This window comes from Osmerus mordax, chromosome 2 (assembly GCF_038355195.1).
Source record: "Osmerus mordax isolate fOsmMor3 chromosome 2, fOsmMor3.pri, whole genome shotgun sequence".
NCBI lineage: Eukaryota > Metazoa > Chordata > Actinopteri > Osmeriformes > Osmeridae > Osmerus > Osmerus mordax.
In genome coordinates this window covers 347766-365836 of record NC_090051.1, presented here as the reverse complement: position 1 = coordinate 365836, position 18071 = coordinate 347766, and the positions used below count along the sequence as shown (strand labels likewise).

Here is an 18071-nt window from a genome sequence, read left to right as displayed (position 1 = left end):
ACGACCGGCGGGCCAACCATTCTCTCCATGGTGAAATGGTTTCACCCAAAAGGTATAACAACCAAGGGTTGCTATAACACCATACATGCGCGCTGGAGCTGGAAGAGGGCACTTACAAACCTCCAGTAATGCGAAGTCAAAGCAAGTTCATACACCCGAAAACAGCCGCAACTGAGAAAAAGGTAATTCAATCTTCTGTATTTCCACACCCATCTTTTACTTCACTTGTGAGGAATATCTCTGGGATTTTGTCTAGTTTTTTCTTTATCAGCTCAAATCGGTGACATTTTAAAGTTGAGAAGTGGAGATGAATTCTACCGGATTCAACCAAACGGACAGTGGGCTGTTCAACAAGACAGAGGATATATTTTGCTGTAACTTTTCGTCGGTGGTGACTGATAACGGCTTTGTGGCGACAGCGCCGGATGAAAGAAGTCTATTTATCATGAGAGTGGTCCAAATAGCGGTGATGTGCGTGTTATCTCTCACAGTGGTGTTTGGCATCTTCTTTCTGGGCTGCAACCTTCTCATCAAATCAGAAGGAATGATAAACTTCTTGGTGACGGACAGAAGACCATCTAAAGAAGTGGAAGCAGTTATTGTAGGGGCATATTGATTAAGACTGCTTTTGCAAAGTTGTTATAAAAACTGTCCGCTTGAGCGAACACGCCCGACGAGGAGTTCAACAAGAGAAGAGAGAAAAGAAAACGGTCAAGTAATCACATTCGAACCTTTATCTGATTTCTGGTGTAAAGATTGTCAGTTGTTGAAAACAGGAAACATTTGGAATTCAGATCAGTCAAGTTTCTGAATTACAGGTTTTTCATGATAATATTTTTCAGATGCTGAAGTTTAAGAAAAAGCTCATTTTCAACGACATTCACATCTTCATGAATTGTCTTATTTAAGATCTTATTCTTTGTAAACGTTACGCATTCACACATCCCTGTACGCTGTGTAGAGGTCATGTAGCACATATTGTCACGCAGTAGCTTATTCCCACGATAGTGGCAGATGCCCTTTTTACTGCAAAATGCAGCCGTGTTGAATATTGTGGGGCAGATGAATGTTGAAATTGCACGTTGTATGTGTTTTTGCATACAATATGCAATAGTATTTAAACCTGTAAACCAATTGTTTCCTAATGAAAATTGTACATTTCAAGAGTGTGTAATTGCATGGGTGGTAGAGATAAAGTAGATCTTGTTAATTGGAATAAATTAATCCTGTAATTAAAACTCTTTTAAATTCAGTACTGGTTTATTTTAGAGCATTATCATAAATAAAAAAGCCCTCAAAATCAATGTTCCTTTGACAATACACAGCCTAACACACTACGTCACTTAAACAGATGAAGCTTGTTGCCTGTCGTAAAACATTTTTTTTTACTTGAACTAAGTCTATATTTATAGTTCTTCTGCATATTTCTTGTTGTAACATTTATATATGAAACATGTAGCATGTGACTTGTGTGAAATATAAATTGTGTGACAGAGAGTAGTGCCTTGCACCATGCAGACTACCAGACCTGGGTAACCTACCTGAGGCAAGGCTCTCCTGTGGAGAAGGCCCTCTCACAGGGTCACAGGTCATATTGATCATCCTGTGACGTAAGTGACGAGTTTGTGGCACGTATGGGACTCAGCGGGACATGCAGTGTTGTCATGGGATTCACACCCTGAGAGTGTATCGATCTGCAGACTGCAGGCTGGGCCCTACCCCCATGCCCCCAGGCATGAATCAGGTCTATTCATGGGAGTGTTTTCAGAATGGGATTGCATTTTGCAATCTTTGACCCGATTCATAATATTAAAAAGCACAGCAGATGTGTAATTAAAAGCAACTCACATCACATTGGTGTTCAAGGTATGAGGTCAGCCGCCTAACATTTTAGTCATTACGTACGCTGTAGAACATGAGGGGTCGTAATGTGTCAATATTCTGCCTTTGCTCATCTTTTTTTCGTTTGCATCCAGTTATTTAGATTTTACATTTTCTATTCTCCGGGGAAGTTTTGCCTGTGGGCATTCAACCATTTTGAGTCCTCTTTCCCCTCAGCAAAAGCATCTGTTGTGTTGGGGTCGTGGTTCACCTGGCTGCCCACGCCCAAGGGGAGATCCTTCCTCCAGAAATGCTTCATCCTGTCAGCCAGGACAAGACCCTGCACAATCTGCTGGAGTCTGATTGGCCACCTGTGCTCCGCATGCGGAGGTAAATGGTCTACCGTCGACTCCCTCCAAAACGCTCCTGTTCACTCGCCTGCTGCAGAGGGCAGGCCAAGCTGGTAACCCATCACAGATTAGTGAATTGCATTTGACAAGACCCTCTGCGATGTGTTGTGACGGATGGTCAGTGTTCGTGCCTGCTGTACCTGTGACTGCATGACCAACCATCAAACCTGCTGTACCTGTGACTGCTTGACCGACCATCAAACCTGCTGTACCTGTGACTGCGTGACCGACCATCAGACCTGCTGTTCCTTTGACTGCGTGACCGACCATCAGCCCTGCTGTACCTGTGACTGCGTGACAGACCCAAAAAATAAAACGTTTTTATTTGAATATATATGTTACATAGGTTGGTACATCTGTTCATTAAGGTGTTGCATTAGCGAACCAACCGAAATCCTCTGAGTCAGACATACATTGAACAGACCACCACAGCTGTCACAGCTGCACCTGGGTGAAGAGATTCAGCACTTGAAAGTAGTTGAGGTAGATTAGATATGATAACACAGGTTTCTTTAATAGAACTCACTCCTTGTCCACATTGCAGTGGGTGGACCAAATCAAATGCACCCAAAGTATTTGGAAGTAGTAAAATGGAAGTAGTAAAATACCCAAAGTATTTGGAAGTAGTAAAATGCCAGGAAAGTCTGCAACATAGTAGTACTGCCAAACACTGTACCTGTCATGTTCTGCTGTCCATGAGGATGCACCAGGAGGAACTCTCTTTTACAGACGCATGATCAGCACCTGTGTAGATTTTATGGTTACATTACCCTTAATAAGTTAGTGGCTGGAGTAAACAGCTGGTAGGAAACTGACCTTAGAGTACCAAGCTTGGTGGGCTGAATCTGTTATTAAATAAATACATTCAATTATAAAAATTAAATAAATACTTTTAATTAATGTTCGGTCTGTTTGACCAACAGACTATTTTCACTGTTGAATTACATTCGGTGTTAATAGTTCAGTTAATTATCTATTTAGAGAGAGAGAGTCCCCAAATAACTGGCGCAAATGTTACCACACACAAACACGTTCAGTAATTATGCTCTACTTTTAAAGCTTTGCTTATGTCTATACTAGCAGTGAATTATTTTGATTTATTTTAAGTCGAGTCTCTCCAAGGGCAGACAGCAGACTGCAGATCAGACCTATTTCTACCAATCTGTGACAGGGTGTGTACGCATGAACATCACACTGAATAGATAATCAGTGAAGAGGCTCATACTGAGATCCCATTTATAGCCCCTTAACAACCCAGACTGGGAAGAAAAGTTGGACGTTTTGTTTTTACTGTCTCCCTTTCAGTTTCCCTTTCAAACACCGATAATAACCATGTTTCCCTGAGGGCATTGCATTGTTGCACTGGTTATTTTCCTGTAATTTTTTTCCTTGTCATCTTTGAATATTTGTTGTTGGTTTTGGTGCAGTAGTGAAGCCCTGTGACACTACCTGTGAAAGACTCAAAGAAATTAAACTTAATAGAATGTTATACAATGAGCGTTGAAAGCAACTTTGCATTTTTATATTTTCTTCATGATGCTTTCAACAAAGTGGAGCCTCTGGTGGAAGTAATTTCACCACCTCCTGTTTCGGGGAAGACAAAACCACAGCAATTCCACTTTATTGATAGAGGACTTTATTGATCAAGGACTTGCTCATTTGACAGCCACATCTATTATGCAGTGATGGCGCTGCTGAAAGTAGTTTTAGGTCAAAACAGCAGGCTGCATGATATTCAGTGTTTTCCCCAAGCACAGTGTGATTGTTTCATTAACGAGCACTGGGAATAACTCCCAGGATCGTCTCACTGCCAGTTTAATATCCCGCAGTGAAACACATTCCCCGTGCTCCAGCTCCCAGTCTGCATTGCAGGTGGCAGCCTGGAACACAGAAGGCCTTCTACTTCCTAGTTTCTTTAGATATGCCAGATTCACACCTCATGAAGTTTTAGACTTTTGATAAAAACAGATCTGTATCATGACACTGTTGATCAAACAAGATAAATATTCACACTCATCCTGGACAAGTTTAATGTAAATTCTTTTGTATTTTAAAGAGGAAAAACAACTGCTGGGATGAACAAGTACATCAATATGAGTAAGACCAATTTTCTGTACTGCTCTGTAAACGGTTGATAGACAGACACACCAGATTCCAATCCACAGCAAAGCTCTCAGAGATTAGTGAGATAAGTGCCCCAGACAGTCAATTGTACCTCCGGCACTTCTACTGTGGACACACACACTCGCCAGCCAGGTCTATGACTGCCTGCTCCCTCAATCTACCGGGGATCCTCAGCTGGATTTCAGCTTCTAAACAAAGATGGGACAGAGTAATGCTGTTTACACAACGACAAACGTCCACGTCTGTGAACTTTATATTTTTCTCTAAATGGAACACAGTGTTTGGAATGCACTAAAGATGGGTATATGATTTTAAATAAAAGAACATTTATAAAAATATTTCTGGACAAGAAATGTATTGTCTAATGTGGGATTACACTCAAGACAAAGAATCACAAGAATCTTGCTTAAAGAACAAAACATCTCAGCCCGGCGAATGACATCCCAGTCTCTGCTGAGCAGCGAGGCTGAGCCCAGCGGCGGGCCAGAGATCTCCAGACTCAGCTGTGCGATGCAGGCTGCTCCACAGACAGAGTGTCTGCAGGGTGTTGATTATAGGCTAAAAAAGGCCCTGGGACTAGAGGAGCTCTCTCTGTGCTGATTGGCTGAGAGTGGTGCTGGTTGGTGGAAGTATGGTGGATGAGCTGGATTGCCACTGACAGCTCCAAATTACAGCATGACACAATCATCTCTCCTGGTACTGGGGCTAAGGCTACACCTCCCAGGGGCCAGTCATCTCTCCTGGTACTGGGGCTAAGGCTACACCTCCCAGGGGCCAGTCATCTCTTCTGGTACTGGGGCTAAGGCTACACCTCCCAGGGGCCAGTCATCTCTCCTGGTACTGGGGCTAAGGCTACACCTCCCAGGGGCCAGTCATCTCTTCTGGTACTGGGGCTAAGGCTACACCTCCCAGGGGCCAGTCATCTCTCCTGGTACTGGGGCTAAGGCTACACCTCCCAGGGGCCAGTCATCTCTCCTGGTACTGGGGCTAAGGCTACACCTCCCAGGGGCCAGTCATCTCTCCTGGTACTGGGGCTAAGGCTACACCTCCCAGGGGCCAGTCATCTCTCCTGGTACTGGGGCTAAGGCTACACCTCCCAGGGGCCAGTCATCTCTCCTGGTACTGGGGCTAAGGCTACACCTCCCAGGGGCCAATCATCTCTCCTGGTACTGGGGCTAAGGCTACACCTCCCAGGGGCCAGTCATCTCTCCTGGTACTGGGGCTAAGGCTACACCTCCCAGGGGCCAGTCATCTCTCCTGGTACTGGGGCTAAGGCTACACCTCCCAGGGGCCAGTCATCTCTCCTGGTACTGGGGCTAAGGCTACACCTCCCAGGGGCCAGTCATCTCTCCTGGTACTGGGGCTAAGGCTACACCTCCCAGGGGCCAGTCATCTCTCCTGGTACTGGGGCTAAGGCTACACCTCCCAGGGGCCAGTCATCTCTCCTGGTACTGGGGCTAAGGCTACACCTCCCAGGGGCCAGTCATCTCTCCTGGTACTGGGGCTAAGGCTACACCTCCCAGGGGCCGGATCATGTAGAGGGAGTTGTGTGCATGTGTGTGTGGATATGTGTGACTGTGTGTGTGTGGATATGTGTGACTGTGTGTGTGTGGATATGTGTCTGTGTGTGTGTGTGTGTGTGTGTGTGTGTGTGTGCTAGTCTGTCTCCAGTCTGTTAGTCTCCCTCCAGTCTGCTAGTCTGTCTCCAGTCTGTTAGTCTCTCTCCAGTCTGTTAGTCTCTCTCCAGTCTGTTAGTCTCTCTCCAGTCTGTTAGTCTGTCTCCAGTCTGTTAGTCTCTCTCCAGTCTGCTAGTCTGTCTCCAGTCTGTTAGTCTCTCTCCAGTCTGTTAGTCTCTCTCCAGTCTGTTAGTCTGTCTCCAGTCTGCTAGTCTCTCTCCAGTCTGCTAGTCTCTCTCCAGTCTGTTAGTCTCTCTCCAGTCTGTTAGTCTCTCTCCAGTCTGCTAGTCTCTCTCCAGTCTGCTAGTCTCTCTCCAGTCTGTTAGTCTCTCTCCAGTCTGCTAGTCTCTCTCCAGTCTGTTAGTCTCTCTCCAGTCTGCTAGTCTCTCTCCAGTCTGTTAGTCTCTCTCCAGTCTGTTAGTCTGTCTCTGTCTCCGGCCGTGCCAAATGAAGTTGTGTCCTTGGGCAAGGCACTTCACCCTACTTGCCTCGGGGGAATGTCCCTGTAGTTACTGTAAGTCGCTCTGGATAAGCGCGTCTGCTAAATGACTAAATGTAAATGTCTCCAGTCTGCTAGCCTGTCTCCAGCGGCTAGTTTATGTCGTGATTCGAACACTAACCCTGACACCAGTAATTGTTTAATGATGAGTTAATGATAAATCCCTGCAGACTGGTGTTGGAGGATAATTCCATGACCTGTCGTCAGCCTCCGCTGGGCTCTGGGCCTGGTCTGAGTCACAGCCAGTGCTGCTGTGTTGTTGATTGTCTCTTAAATATCACATTTTACATTTTACATTTAGTCATTTAGCAGACGCTCTTATCCAGAGCGACTTACAGTAAGTACAGGGACATTCCCCCGAGGCAAGTAGGGTGAAGTGCTTTGCCCAAGGACACAACGTCAGTTGGCAAGACCGGGAATCGAACTGGCAACCTTCGGATTACTAGCCCGATTCCCTCACCGCTCAGCCACCTGACTCCCAACCATCCACCCCTGAGCGCACGTCAACAGACCCATAATCCTTTTTGTGTGTGTTGTCATAACTTTACGGATGTTCCTTATCAGTTGTGGTTTGAGACAATAAGTTACCAACTCCCAAGCTGTACTCACTTCCTGAGAACGTTCGTCGGAGGGGACAATAATGATATCAACACAGAGTTTGTGTGAATATTTCTGAAACAGATCCTTGGTTTCCAGCCTCTTTTATGGTTTTTACATACTCTACATGCTAAGTCCTCTCTCTACTCATGATTCTGAGGTCAGCTGTAAGCAGGAGTCAAGTTCAGCCAGGCCTTCAGACCAATTAGAACTCAAGTTGCTCAAAAACAAAAAATCTGTTTTTGTGTGTCAATCCATTTCAATCCTGGTGTCTTAGTGTTCAGAGTTTTACTGACCATCTGGGTCTGCATTGATCCAGCTACATCCTCACAATGACCTCATCACCTACTCTTTACTTTGAGAGGAATGTTTCTGCATATAAACAAAAAGGTCTAACTTCTCAGACTGGATGTAAACCCAGTGGAACCTTGTGATGCTCCTCAGGGGGTCATTTTGAAATCCACTTTACGAGACCAGCTGATGATTGAATGTTCAGTAGTGTTTATCTTGTCCCAGCAGAGGTCTGTTTATAGTTTTCAGGGAACATCAGCCAACTGTTTACTTTCTCTTCCTCAGGTGGTTCAGGACGTTTCTGAGCTTGAAATGGAAATAATGAAAATACTCATGTTCCAAAATGCAGAAAACAACCTCATATTCTCAAATTAAATGTATTTATACCAGCAGCTGTCCTCACCTCCCCTAAAGTGCAGAATCCCTTTCATAAGAAACCCAAAACTGATCTCATAGCCTATTATACAAGTCCTAAACTGATGATTGAAAAGTTACCAACTTTGTTGTTTTAGTAAAATTGGAATCCTGAAGTTCTTGGCTCAGCAGCAGAGACAGGTATCAATAATGCATGCTCGGTTTGAAGACCTGCTTATCAGACAGTGTCTTGTTTAATAGAAATCTGCATTATTTATCCTCAGCTTGTCTCAATGTGCAGGTCCTCTGTCTTTCTGCTCTTTCTGCACCCGTTTATGGATGATTAATCACTGGTGTCGTCCAGTTCTCATTAAAATATTATAATTCTGTTGTTGTTCATGGTGTTGTTGTGCGTAGCTAACACTAAAGGCACTGTCATCTTTCAGTACAGACCTTCCATTTGATGTGTCAGACGATTCATTATCTTTTCAAATTGAGACAAGCTGAGGAGACCTGGGCAATAATAAAAGATAAAACCGTTGTGTTCCATCACACTAGCAATAGTTTGTTCCTTGTTTCTGTCTGACCCCATCAGGCTGAGATGGCTGGCAGGTATTTGGACAGATCTTAAAGCCCTTCTTGGTTCCTCCTCTCGCCACCCTGGGCTGTACTCAGAGCTGTCAGACTGTCAACATGACTCAGCTGTGTTGGAACATGTTCTCCTCATGCAAGCGGTTCTCCTCATGCAAGCGGTTCTCCTCATGCAAGCGGTTCTCTGAAGCGTGTCCTTGTAGAGGCGGCAGTGCCGGCGGCAGGTTCCTAGTCGTGAGTGGTGACAGGGTGTGTCGGTGTGTTCCTAGTCGTGAGTGGTGACAGGGTGTGTCGGTGGGTTCCTAGTCGTGAGTGGTGACAGGGTGTGTCGGTGTGCTCCTGGTCGTGAGTGGTGACAGGGTGTGTCGGTGGGCTCCTGGTCGTGAGTGGTGACAGGGTGTGTCGGTGTGCTCCTGGTCGTGAGTGGTGACAGGGTGTGTCGGTGTGCTCCTGGTCGTGAGTGGTGACAGGGTGTGTCGGTGGGTTCCTGGTCGTGAGTGGTGACAGGGTGTCGGTGGGTTCCTAGTCGTGAGTGGTGACAGGGTGTGTCGGTGTGCTCCTGGTCGTGAGTGGTGACAGGGTGTGTCGGTGGGCTCCTGGTTGTGAGTGGTGACAGGGTGTCGGTGTGCTCCTGGTCGTGAGTGGTGACAGGGTGTTGGTGGGTTCCTGGTCGTGAGTGGTGACAGGGTGTGTCGGTGTGCTCCTGGTCGTGAGTGGTGACAGGGTGTGTCGGTGGGCTCCTGGTTGTGAGTGGTGACAGGGTGTCGGTGTGCTCCTGGTCGTGAGTGGTGACAGGGTGTTGGTGGGTTCCTGGTCGTGAGTGGTGACAGGGTGTGTCGGTGTGCTCCTGGTCGTGAGTGGTGACAGGGTGTGTCGGTGGGCTCCTGGTTGTGAGTGGTGACAGGGTGTCGGTGTGCTCCTGGTCGTGAGTGGTGACAGGGTGTCGGTGTGCTCCTGGTCGTGAGTGGTGACAGGGTGTCGGTGTGCTCCTGGTCGTGAGTGGTGACAGGGTGTGTTGGTGGGCTCCTGGTCGTGAGTGGTGACAGGGTGTGTCGGTGGGCTCCTGGTCGTGAGTGGTGACAGGGTGTGTCGGTGTGCTCCTGGTCGTGAGTGGTGACAGGGTGTGTCGGTGGGTTCCTAGTCGTGAGGGGTGACAGGGTGTGTCGGTGGGCTCCTGGTCGTGAGCGGTGACAGGGTGTGTCGGTGGGCTCATGGTCGTGAGTGGTGACAGGGTGTGTCGGTGGGAGCGGGGCTCCGGCCCCCAGACTTCTGTTTAACACCTCAACTCCTCACTCCCCACAGAGCCTGCATGTTGAGGCTAACCCTAACCTTAACCCTGCATGTTGAGACTAACCCTGCATGTTGAGGCTAACCCTATGCATGTTGAGACTAACCCTAACCCTGCATGTTGAGGCTAACCTTAACCCTGCATGTTGAGACTAACCCTGCATGTTGAGGCTAACCCTGCATGTTGAGGCTAACCCTAACCTTAACCCTGCATGTTGAGACTAACCCTGCATGTTGAGGCTAACCCTATGCATGTTGAGACTAACCCTAACCCTGCATGTTGAGGCTAACCTTAACCCTGCATGTTGAGACTAACCCTGCATGTTGAGGCTAACCCTAACCCTGCATGTTGAGACTAACCCTAACCCTGCATGTTGAGGCTAACCTTAACCCTGCATGTTGAGGCTAACCTTAACCCTAACCCTGCATGTTGAGGCTAACCTTAACCCTGCATGTTGAGGCTAACCTTAACCCTAACCCTGCATGTTGAGGCTAACCTTAACCCTGCATGTTGAGGCTAACCTTAACCCTAACCCTGCATGTTGAGGCTAACCCCAATCCTGCATGTTGAGACTAACCCTAACCCTGCATGTTGAGAACCAGAATCAGAATCAGAAAGGGATTTATTCGCCATGAAAGTTTGCACAGACAAGGAATTTGCTTTGGCAGGAGGCCCTGCATGTTGAGACTAACCCTAACCCTGCATGTTGAGACTAACCCTAACCCTAACCCTGCATGTTGAGGCTAACCCTAACCCTGCATGTTGAGGCTAACCCTAACCCTGCATGTTGAGACTAACCCTAACCCTGCATGTTGAGGCTAACCCTAATCCTGCATGTTGAGGCTAACCCTAACCCTGCATGTTGAGGCTAACCCTAATCCTGCATGTTGAGACTAACCCCAATCCTGCATGTTGAGGCTAACCCTAACCCTGCATGTTGAGGCTAACCCTAACCCTGCATGTTGAGGCTAACCCTAACCCTGCATGTTGAGACTAACCCTAACCCTGCATGTTGAGACTAACCCCAATCCTGCATGTTGAGGCTAACCCTAACCCTGCATGTTGAGGCTAACCCTAACCCTGCATGTTGAGGCTAACCCTAACCCTGCATGTTGAGACTAACCCTAACCCTGCATGTTGAGACTAACCCTAACCCTGCATGTTGAGGCTAACCCTAACCCTGCATGTTGAGGCTAACCCTAACCCTGCATGTTTAGAGTAACCCTAACCCTGCATGTTGAGGCTAACCCTAACCCTGCATGTTGAGGCTAACCCTAACCCTGCATGTTGAGACTAACCCTAACCCTGCATGTTGAGACTAACCCTAACCCTGCATGTTGAGGCTAACCTTAACCCTGCATGTTGAGACTAACCCTAACCCTGCATGTTGAGACTAACCCTAACCCTAACCCTGCATGTTGAGGCTAACCCTAACCCTGCATGTTGAGACTAACCCTAACCCTGCATGTTGAGACTAACCCTAACCCTGCATGTTGAGGCTAACCTTAACCCTGCATGTTGAGACTAACCCTAACCCTAACCCTGCATGTTGAGGCTAACCCTAACCCTGCATGTTGAGACTAACCCTAATCCTGTTTCATGTGTTGTATTGTTGTGTGGCCTCAGTTCAGAATCAGACACCCATCAACCTAGCGTGATGTAACCATAGCAGACGACACACGCAACAATAGGAAGGCTGTTCAACAGCTGTTTTCCTACTCCCCCTGCTCCCCCCTGCTCCCCCTACTCCCCCACTCAGCAGGCCCCCACCCACTCACCCTTTCTTCGCCATACAATTCTGTATGGTGAAGTGGATTCCCCCTGAATTCCTATTCTCTGAAGACATCGAGAACATTGAATGTCTAAATTGTTCTATTGTTTGACCATGACCATTAGAATCTCAATGTGATGAGTATAAACATTATCAATGCTAGATCATTTTGCGACATTTTGTGGTGCTACCTTCTTCTGGAAGGAAGTCTGAAAGGGTGAGGCACGTTAATGCCCGCATGACACACAGTTTCACCAGGTGAGCAAAGTGTCTTGGAGTGAACTATGCTACCTTGGGAATTCCTGCTTAATAGTGTGCTGCCTGCGTCTGTCACAGCACATACTGTTCATCTGAGTGCCTCATGATAAAACATGAGGGTCATGACTTATTGAGCTTCCTTAAATTGCGTGACTGCAGCACCGGAAGCTGTCCTGTCCTCAGCCTCCATTACTGTCTGACTCTGCCCAACATCACTCTCTGCCTCCATCTGAACCAGGGAGGGGCTTCTTGTTCAGGACCAGGCCCTCTCCACATGCTCCTGGTCACCAGAGGAGGAGGAGGATGTGATGGGAGGAGGTGGTGGAGATGGATAAGTGTGTGTCTAGTAGTGTTGTTTTTGGCGGCCTGTTTTAATTTGAGTTTTAGTCTAGTCTTTGTGTCAAGCTGTCATTTCAGTTTTTATTAGTTTTAGTTACATTCAGAATCAGAATTTGGTTTATTCGCCATGTATGTTATACAAACACAGAATTTACTGTGGCAGGGAGGTGCAAAACACTAAACATATACAGATCTTAAATTAAGTAAAAGTACAAAAGTTTAACTATTTCTAAGAACTAAACAATCTAAGAATACAACAATTTAAATATAAAATAAAATATATATGAAAATAAGAATAGAATGAGGAGCGTGAATGGTCAACATAGTGCAATCGGATACTGAGATAAAGTGGCTTATGCATACTGAATTGCCATTAGATGGACTTATAATAGTTAAATAAGTGAATGAATGTCAATGGGAGTCCTTGGCCTTGTTGAAGAGGCCAGTAGCAGATGGAAAGAAACTGTTCTTATGGCGTGAGGTTTTGGTACTGATGGACCGCAGCTTTCTGCCAGAGGGGAGTAGCTGGAACAGGGAGTGACCAGGGTGGGAGGGGTCGGCCACAATCTTCCTCGCACGCCTCAGGGTCCTCAAGGTGTGCAGGTCCTCGAGGGTAGGCAGATTGCAGCCGATCACCTTCTCAGCAGTGTGGATGAAACGCTGCAGTCTGCTCTTGTCCTTGGCAGTGGCAGCAGCGTACCAGATGGTGATGGAAGAGGTGAGGATGGACTCAATGATGGCTGTGTAGAAGTGCACCATCATTGTCTTTGGCAGGTTGAATTTCTTCAGCTGCCGTAGGAAGTACATCCTCTGTTGTGTTTTTTTGGTGAGGGAGCTGATGTTCAGTTCCCACTTGAGGTCCTGGGAGAGGATAGTGCCCAGGAAGCGGAAGGACTCCACAGTGTTGACTGGGGAGTCGCACAGGGTGATGGGGGTGAGTGGGGCTGTATTCTTCCTGCAGTTCACAACCATCTCCACTGTCTTAAGAGCATTGAGCTCTAAGTTGTTCTGGCTACACCAGGTCACCAGGTTGTCAGCTTCCCACCTATAGTCAGACTCATCCCCGTCAGAGATGAGCCCAATGAGGGTGGTGTCGTCCGCAAACTTCAGAAGTTTGGCAGACGGATGACTGGAGGTGCAGCTGTTGGTGTACAGGGAGAAGAGCAGAGGGGAAAGGACGCAGCCCTGAGGAGATCCGGTGCTGATGGACCGGGAGTCAGAGACTTGTGTTCCCAGCTTAACGCACTGCTTCCTGTCAGACAGGAAGTCTGTGATCCATCTGCAGGTGGAGTCAGGCACGTTCAGCTGGGAGAGCTTGTCCTGAAGCAGGGCAGGGATGATGGTGTTGAAGGCAGAGCTGAAGTCCACAAACAGGATCCTGGCATAGGATGCTGGGGAGTCCAGGTGCTGTAGGGTGAAGTGGAGGGCCATGTTAACGGCGTCATCCACAGATCTGTTGGCTCAGTAGGCAAACTGCAGTGGGTCCAGGAAAGGGTCTGTGATGGCTTTGAGGTGTGCCAGCACAAGGCGCTCAAAAGACTTCATTACCACAGAGGTCAGGGCGACGGGTCTGTAGTCATTATGTCCTGTTTGCCTTGGCTTTTTGGGCACAGGGATGATGGTGGAGGACTTGAGACAGGCTGGCATGTGGCATGTCTCCAGGGAGGTGTTAAAGATGTAGGTGAACACCGGAGACAGCTGGTCAGCGCAGTGCTTGAGGGTGGCAGGAGAGACAGAGTCCGGCCCAGCTGCTTTGCGGGGGTTCTGTCTCTTGAAAAGTCTGTTAACTTTGCCCTCCTGAATGGAGAGAGTTGTCACTGTAGAGGGGGTGAGGGAGGAGGCCTCGTGGGTGGGAAGGGCAAAAACACATCCATCGTTGCAAGCCTTTGCATTACATCGCGAGCTACTGAAGCACATGGGTATGGAAGGAATTCAGTCACGAATTTATTAACTACGTTGGCCTTCAGGCAACATGTCGTTTTGGTTATTCTGAATCAACTAGTTACCGTAGACACTACCCGAATGTAGGCTACTCATCACGTATTTGGAGTAGCCTGTATATGTAGTAATATTCTACCCGCAACACAGTACTGAAGGTGTCAAATTTATTTGTGACCAGCGTCCAGGAAACTTTGTGAGGTTTCTATGATACATACATTTGTATTTTATGTCAAACAAACACACAACACTCATGTAATGCCATCATATTGTCTTTATTATGTGAAGCACTACACGTTTGTATGAAGTACTATAAACAATTATTACATCTCTTTTGAATATCCCTTTTTACAAGCAGTGTCACAGAGGGCTTCACATGTGCCCATAGAACTGCCCCTCAACTTGGGAGGAGCAATTCAGTGAGGGATCCCCTCCTCCAGAGATGGTTGGTGAAAGAGAGGTGCAGAACACAGGTTAAACATAGTTATACATTAAGAAAAGTGCCAAACACAGAAGTCCAAAGGTCAACTCGGGTCAGAGTTGGCAAATGTCAGTTTAAGCAACGGTAGCCACAGACTGGTGCCATGTGATTGGCACAACATAACAGGGAAGCCAGGTAGATGGATGGACTGGAAGGGACCGATGTCCACCAGCCGTGTGTCACACATCTTTTAAATGTCATGTTGCTGCATGTACTCTGTTCCTTCACAGAGTACATGCAGGACAATAGAAGTCCTGCCCCAATGGTGGCTTCCCAACACAAAGCAAATGAAACCAAAAGGCTGCATGTTGTACACGGGATCTTTCACTTTTGGTGAAGTTTGGAGGATAGATGTTCTTCAACTTCAGTGAACCAATTTCTTAGACTTTCTGAGGATGGTGGTGTAAAGCAATGGCCTTTGGTGTATTACGTGTTTTGCTCTAGTGCGATCGAATCCCACTTCATGTGAGCCTGCAAAATATGTTTTTTTGTCTCCATTTATTTTGTCGTTAATGGTAATGTAGTGCGTACGCAGCTTATACTTTCATATTCGCCGCAGCAAATATGAGATCCGACTTGAAAATAGACAGTAATATGTTTGTGAATTTGTGACGAATCTGGTGATAGAGGCAGACTGATAGATGCACGCACCGCTGGGAAACCAGTAGGGACACAACACCGGGATCAAATCGCACAGCCATGTCTCCGTGAAGCACAAAACCGAAGATGAAAGAAAGTCTCTTTTTCACCATCAGTAGCTGAAGTTCGTCCATTTTATTGCACAGTGAACGTACGTTGGAGAGGAAAAAACTTGGAAGCACTGTTCGGATTCTACATCTGCAAAGCCGAACTAGCGCTCCCGCTCGCTTTCCCCTTCTGCGGCGTTTCAATGCATGAGCAAAGCCTAGCGCGCCACTGGCTAGAATTCCCACTAAATCTGCCGCTGGAAGCAGAAAAGTGGGAAACAAATCCACAGGAGTTGTAGTTCTGATGTTTAGAAGTACTTCTCTTGTTAGAGAACCCCGTAAATCTTGGCAGAACACTGAATTAACAGACAAAACAAGACAAAACAGAGCGCACCTAGCAACCGAGGCAGCCATCATCGGCGCCATCTTGGATCAACACCATCATATTCTTTTTAGTCTAGTCAAGTTTCAGTTGACTAAAAGTCTTTCAATTTTAGTCTTATTTTAGTCAGACTTATCCATGACTATTTTAGTCTAGTTTAAGTCAATGAAAATTGTATTTTAGTCTCTTTTTAATTAAAACAGAAGTAGTCTAAGCAGTAATCTCGGGAGGCATGTTAATGCAAAAAACATTTGTTTAAATGTATGTATTGGTCTAGAATAAAGTATTCAAGGTCATGTTGATGCCAAATTCAGTTCAGTGTGATTGCTATGTGAATGACAAAACAAGCTACAGTATTTGGCCAACAAGGGACGCTTAGTACACATGCAGTCAGTCAGGTAGGAACTAAGAACCCACTTTACACTCTCTCACAAACACACACACACACAGCCTCATGAGTTGGCTAATAATAATAACGCGACTAAACGACAAAATAAAGTTGTGACATTTTGTCTAGTTTTTATTTTGCAAACCACATTTAGTCTCGTTTTTATTCGTCAACAGTATTGTATTATACATTTAATTATATTCATCGTCACATGACCAGCATTTACGTTGCGTCTCGTCTCGTTTTTGTCACGTGATAAAGGTTCGTTGACAACGATATTTAGTCATAATTTTCGTTGATGAAAGCAACACTAGTGTCAAGTACAACACACTGTTGTTGTTTAGGGTTACCTAACCTTAACCTTAACCCTGCATGTTAAGGACTAACCCTAACCCTGCATGTTGAGACTAACCCTAACCCTGCATGTTGAGACTAACCCTAACTGCATGTTGAGACTAACCCTAACCCTGCATGTTGAGGCTAACCCTAACCCTGCATGTTGAGACTAACCCTAACCCTGCATGTTGAGGCTAACCCTAACCCTGCATGTTGAGGCTAACCCTAACCCTGCATGTTGAGACTAACCCTAACCCTGCATGTTGAGACTAACCCTAACCCTGCATGTTGAGGCTAACCCTAACCCTGCATGTTGAGGCTAACCCTAACCCTGCATGTTGAGGCTAACCCAAGTACAACACACTGTTGTTGTTTTCCCATGAGCTCCTCCAGGTTGTTGAGCCGTTGAATGACAGGATGGAGTCTGGATCTATATGGACATTTCTGTGTGTGACAGGATGGAGTCTGGATCTATGTGGACATTTCTGTGTGTGACAGGATGGAGTCTGGATCTATATGGACATTTCTGTGTGTGACAGGATGGAGTCTGGATCTATATGGACATTTCTGTGTGTGACAGGATGGAGCCTGGATCTATATGGACATTTCTGTGTGTGACAGTGATGGATGGCAAATTCGCTGGCGAAGAGGATTCAGGGTGTGTCAAGGATATTGTGTAAGTGCATTAAGACAATGCAGACAGGAACACAGTAGATGCTCTTTTGTCTTTGAGGGAAGCAACATTTTTACTCGTTAGAAAGTGAGATTGTACCAGACAGATTCCTTTGCAGGGAGACTGTGTGGTATGTGATAAGCAGTTATACTGACAGGGGGAATTTATCACAAAACTGTGTTAGAATGAGGAGCAAGCAGGAGAGAGAGAAAGACTGAGTAAGATAGAGTGAGGCAGAGACAATATGAGAGAGAGAGAGAGAGAGAGAGAGAGAGAGAGAGAGAGAGAGAGAGAGAGTGATAACTTGTCCCGTACAAATGGTATAATCTGAGCACACAGACAGAGGGTCAGTCACAATCAGTCTCTTCCAGTCCTCCTAGCCATTATCCACAGACGCCACCTGACGAAAGTCAAACCATGTATTAGTCAATAAAACATGGTACAAAAAGTGCTTTCCAAAAATGCCATTTCATATCTGGGAATAGTCAGTGTACTAAAAGCTCTAAACTACAGGTGGAGAGAAGCAGAGACATGCCTTCATGTAGGTGTCACCACCACCACCATCCATGTCAGCTCTGTCTGAGAAGCCCAGCCTGTATCAGGGTGTGTGCATCAGAGTGTGTGAGGCCCAGCCTGTATCGGTGTGTGTATCAGAGTGTGTGTGGCCCACCCTGTATAAGGGTGTGTGTATCAGAGTGTGTTTATCAGAGTGTGTGTATCAGGGTGTGTGAGGTCCAGCCTGTATCAGAGTGTGTGTATCAGAGGGTGTGTATCAGAGTGTGTGAGGTCCAGCCTGTATCAGAGTGTGTGAGGTCCAGCCTGTATCAGGGTGTGTGTATCAGAGTGTGTGAGGTCCAGCCTGTATCAGGGTGTGTGTATCAGAGTGTGTGAGGTCCAGCCTGTATCAGGGTGTGTGTATCAGAGTGTGTGAGGTCCAGCCTGTATCAGGGTGTGTGTATCAGAGTGTGTGTATCAGAGTGTGTGAGGTCCAGCCTGTATCAGGGTGTGTGTATCAGAGTGTGTGTATCAGAGTGTGTGAGGTCCAGCCTGTATCAGGGTGTGTGTATCAGAGTGTGTGAGGTCCAGCCTGTATCAGGGTGTGTGTATCAGAGTGTGTGAGGTCCAGCCTGTATCAGGGTGTGTGTATCAGAGTGTGTGAGGCCCAGCC

General features: G+C 46.6%; 1 protein-coding gene across 1 annotated transcript; it reads left to right on the top strand.

Annotated features, from left to right (window-relative positions):
• The first annotated feature begins 307 nt into the window (after positions 1-307).
• Positions 308-616, top strand: rprma (reprimo, TP53 dependent G2 arrest mediator candidate a). The gene has a single exon (XM_067227652.1). The coding sequence runs from the start codon at positions 308-310 to the stop codon at positions 614-616; it is 309 nt and encodes a 102-aa protein (XP_067083753.1).
• The last annotated feature ends 17455 nt before the right edge of the window (positions 617-18071 follow it).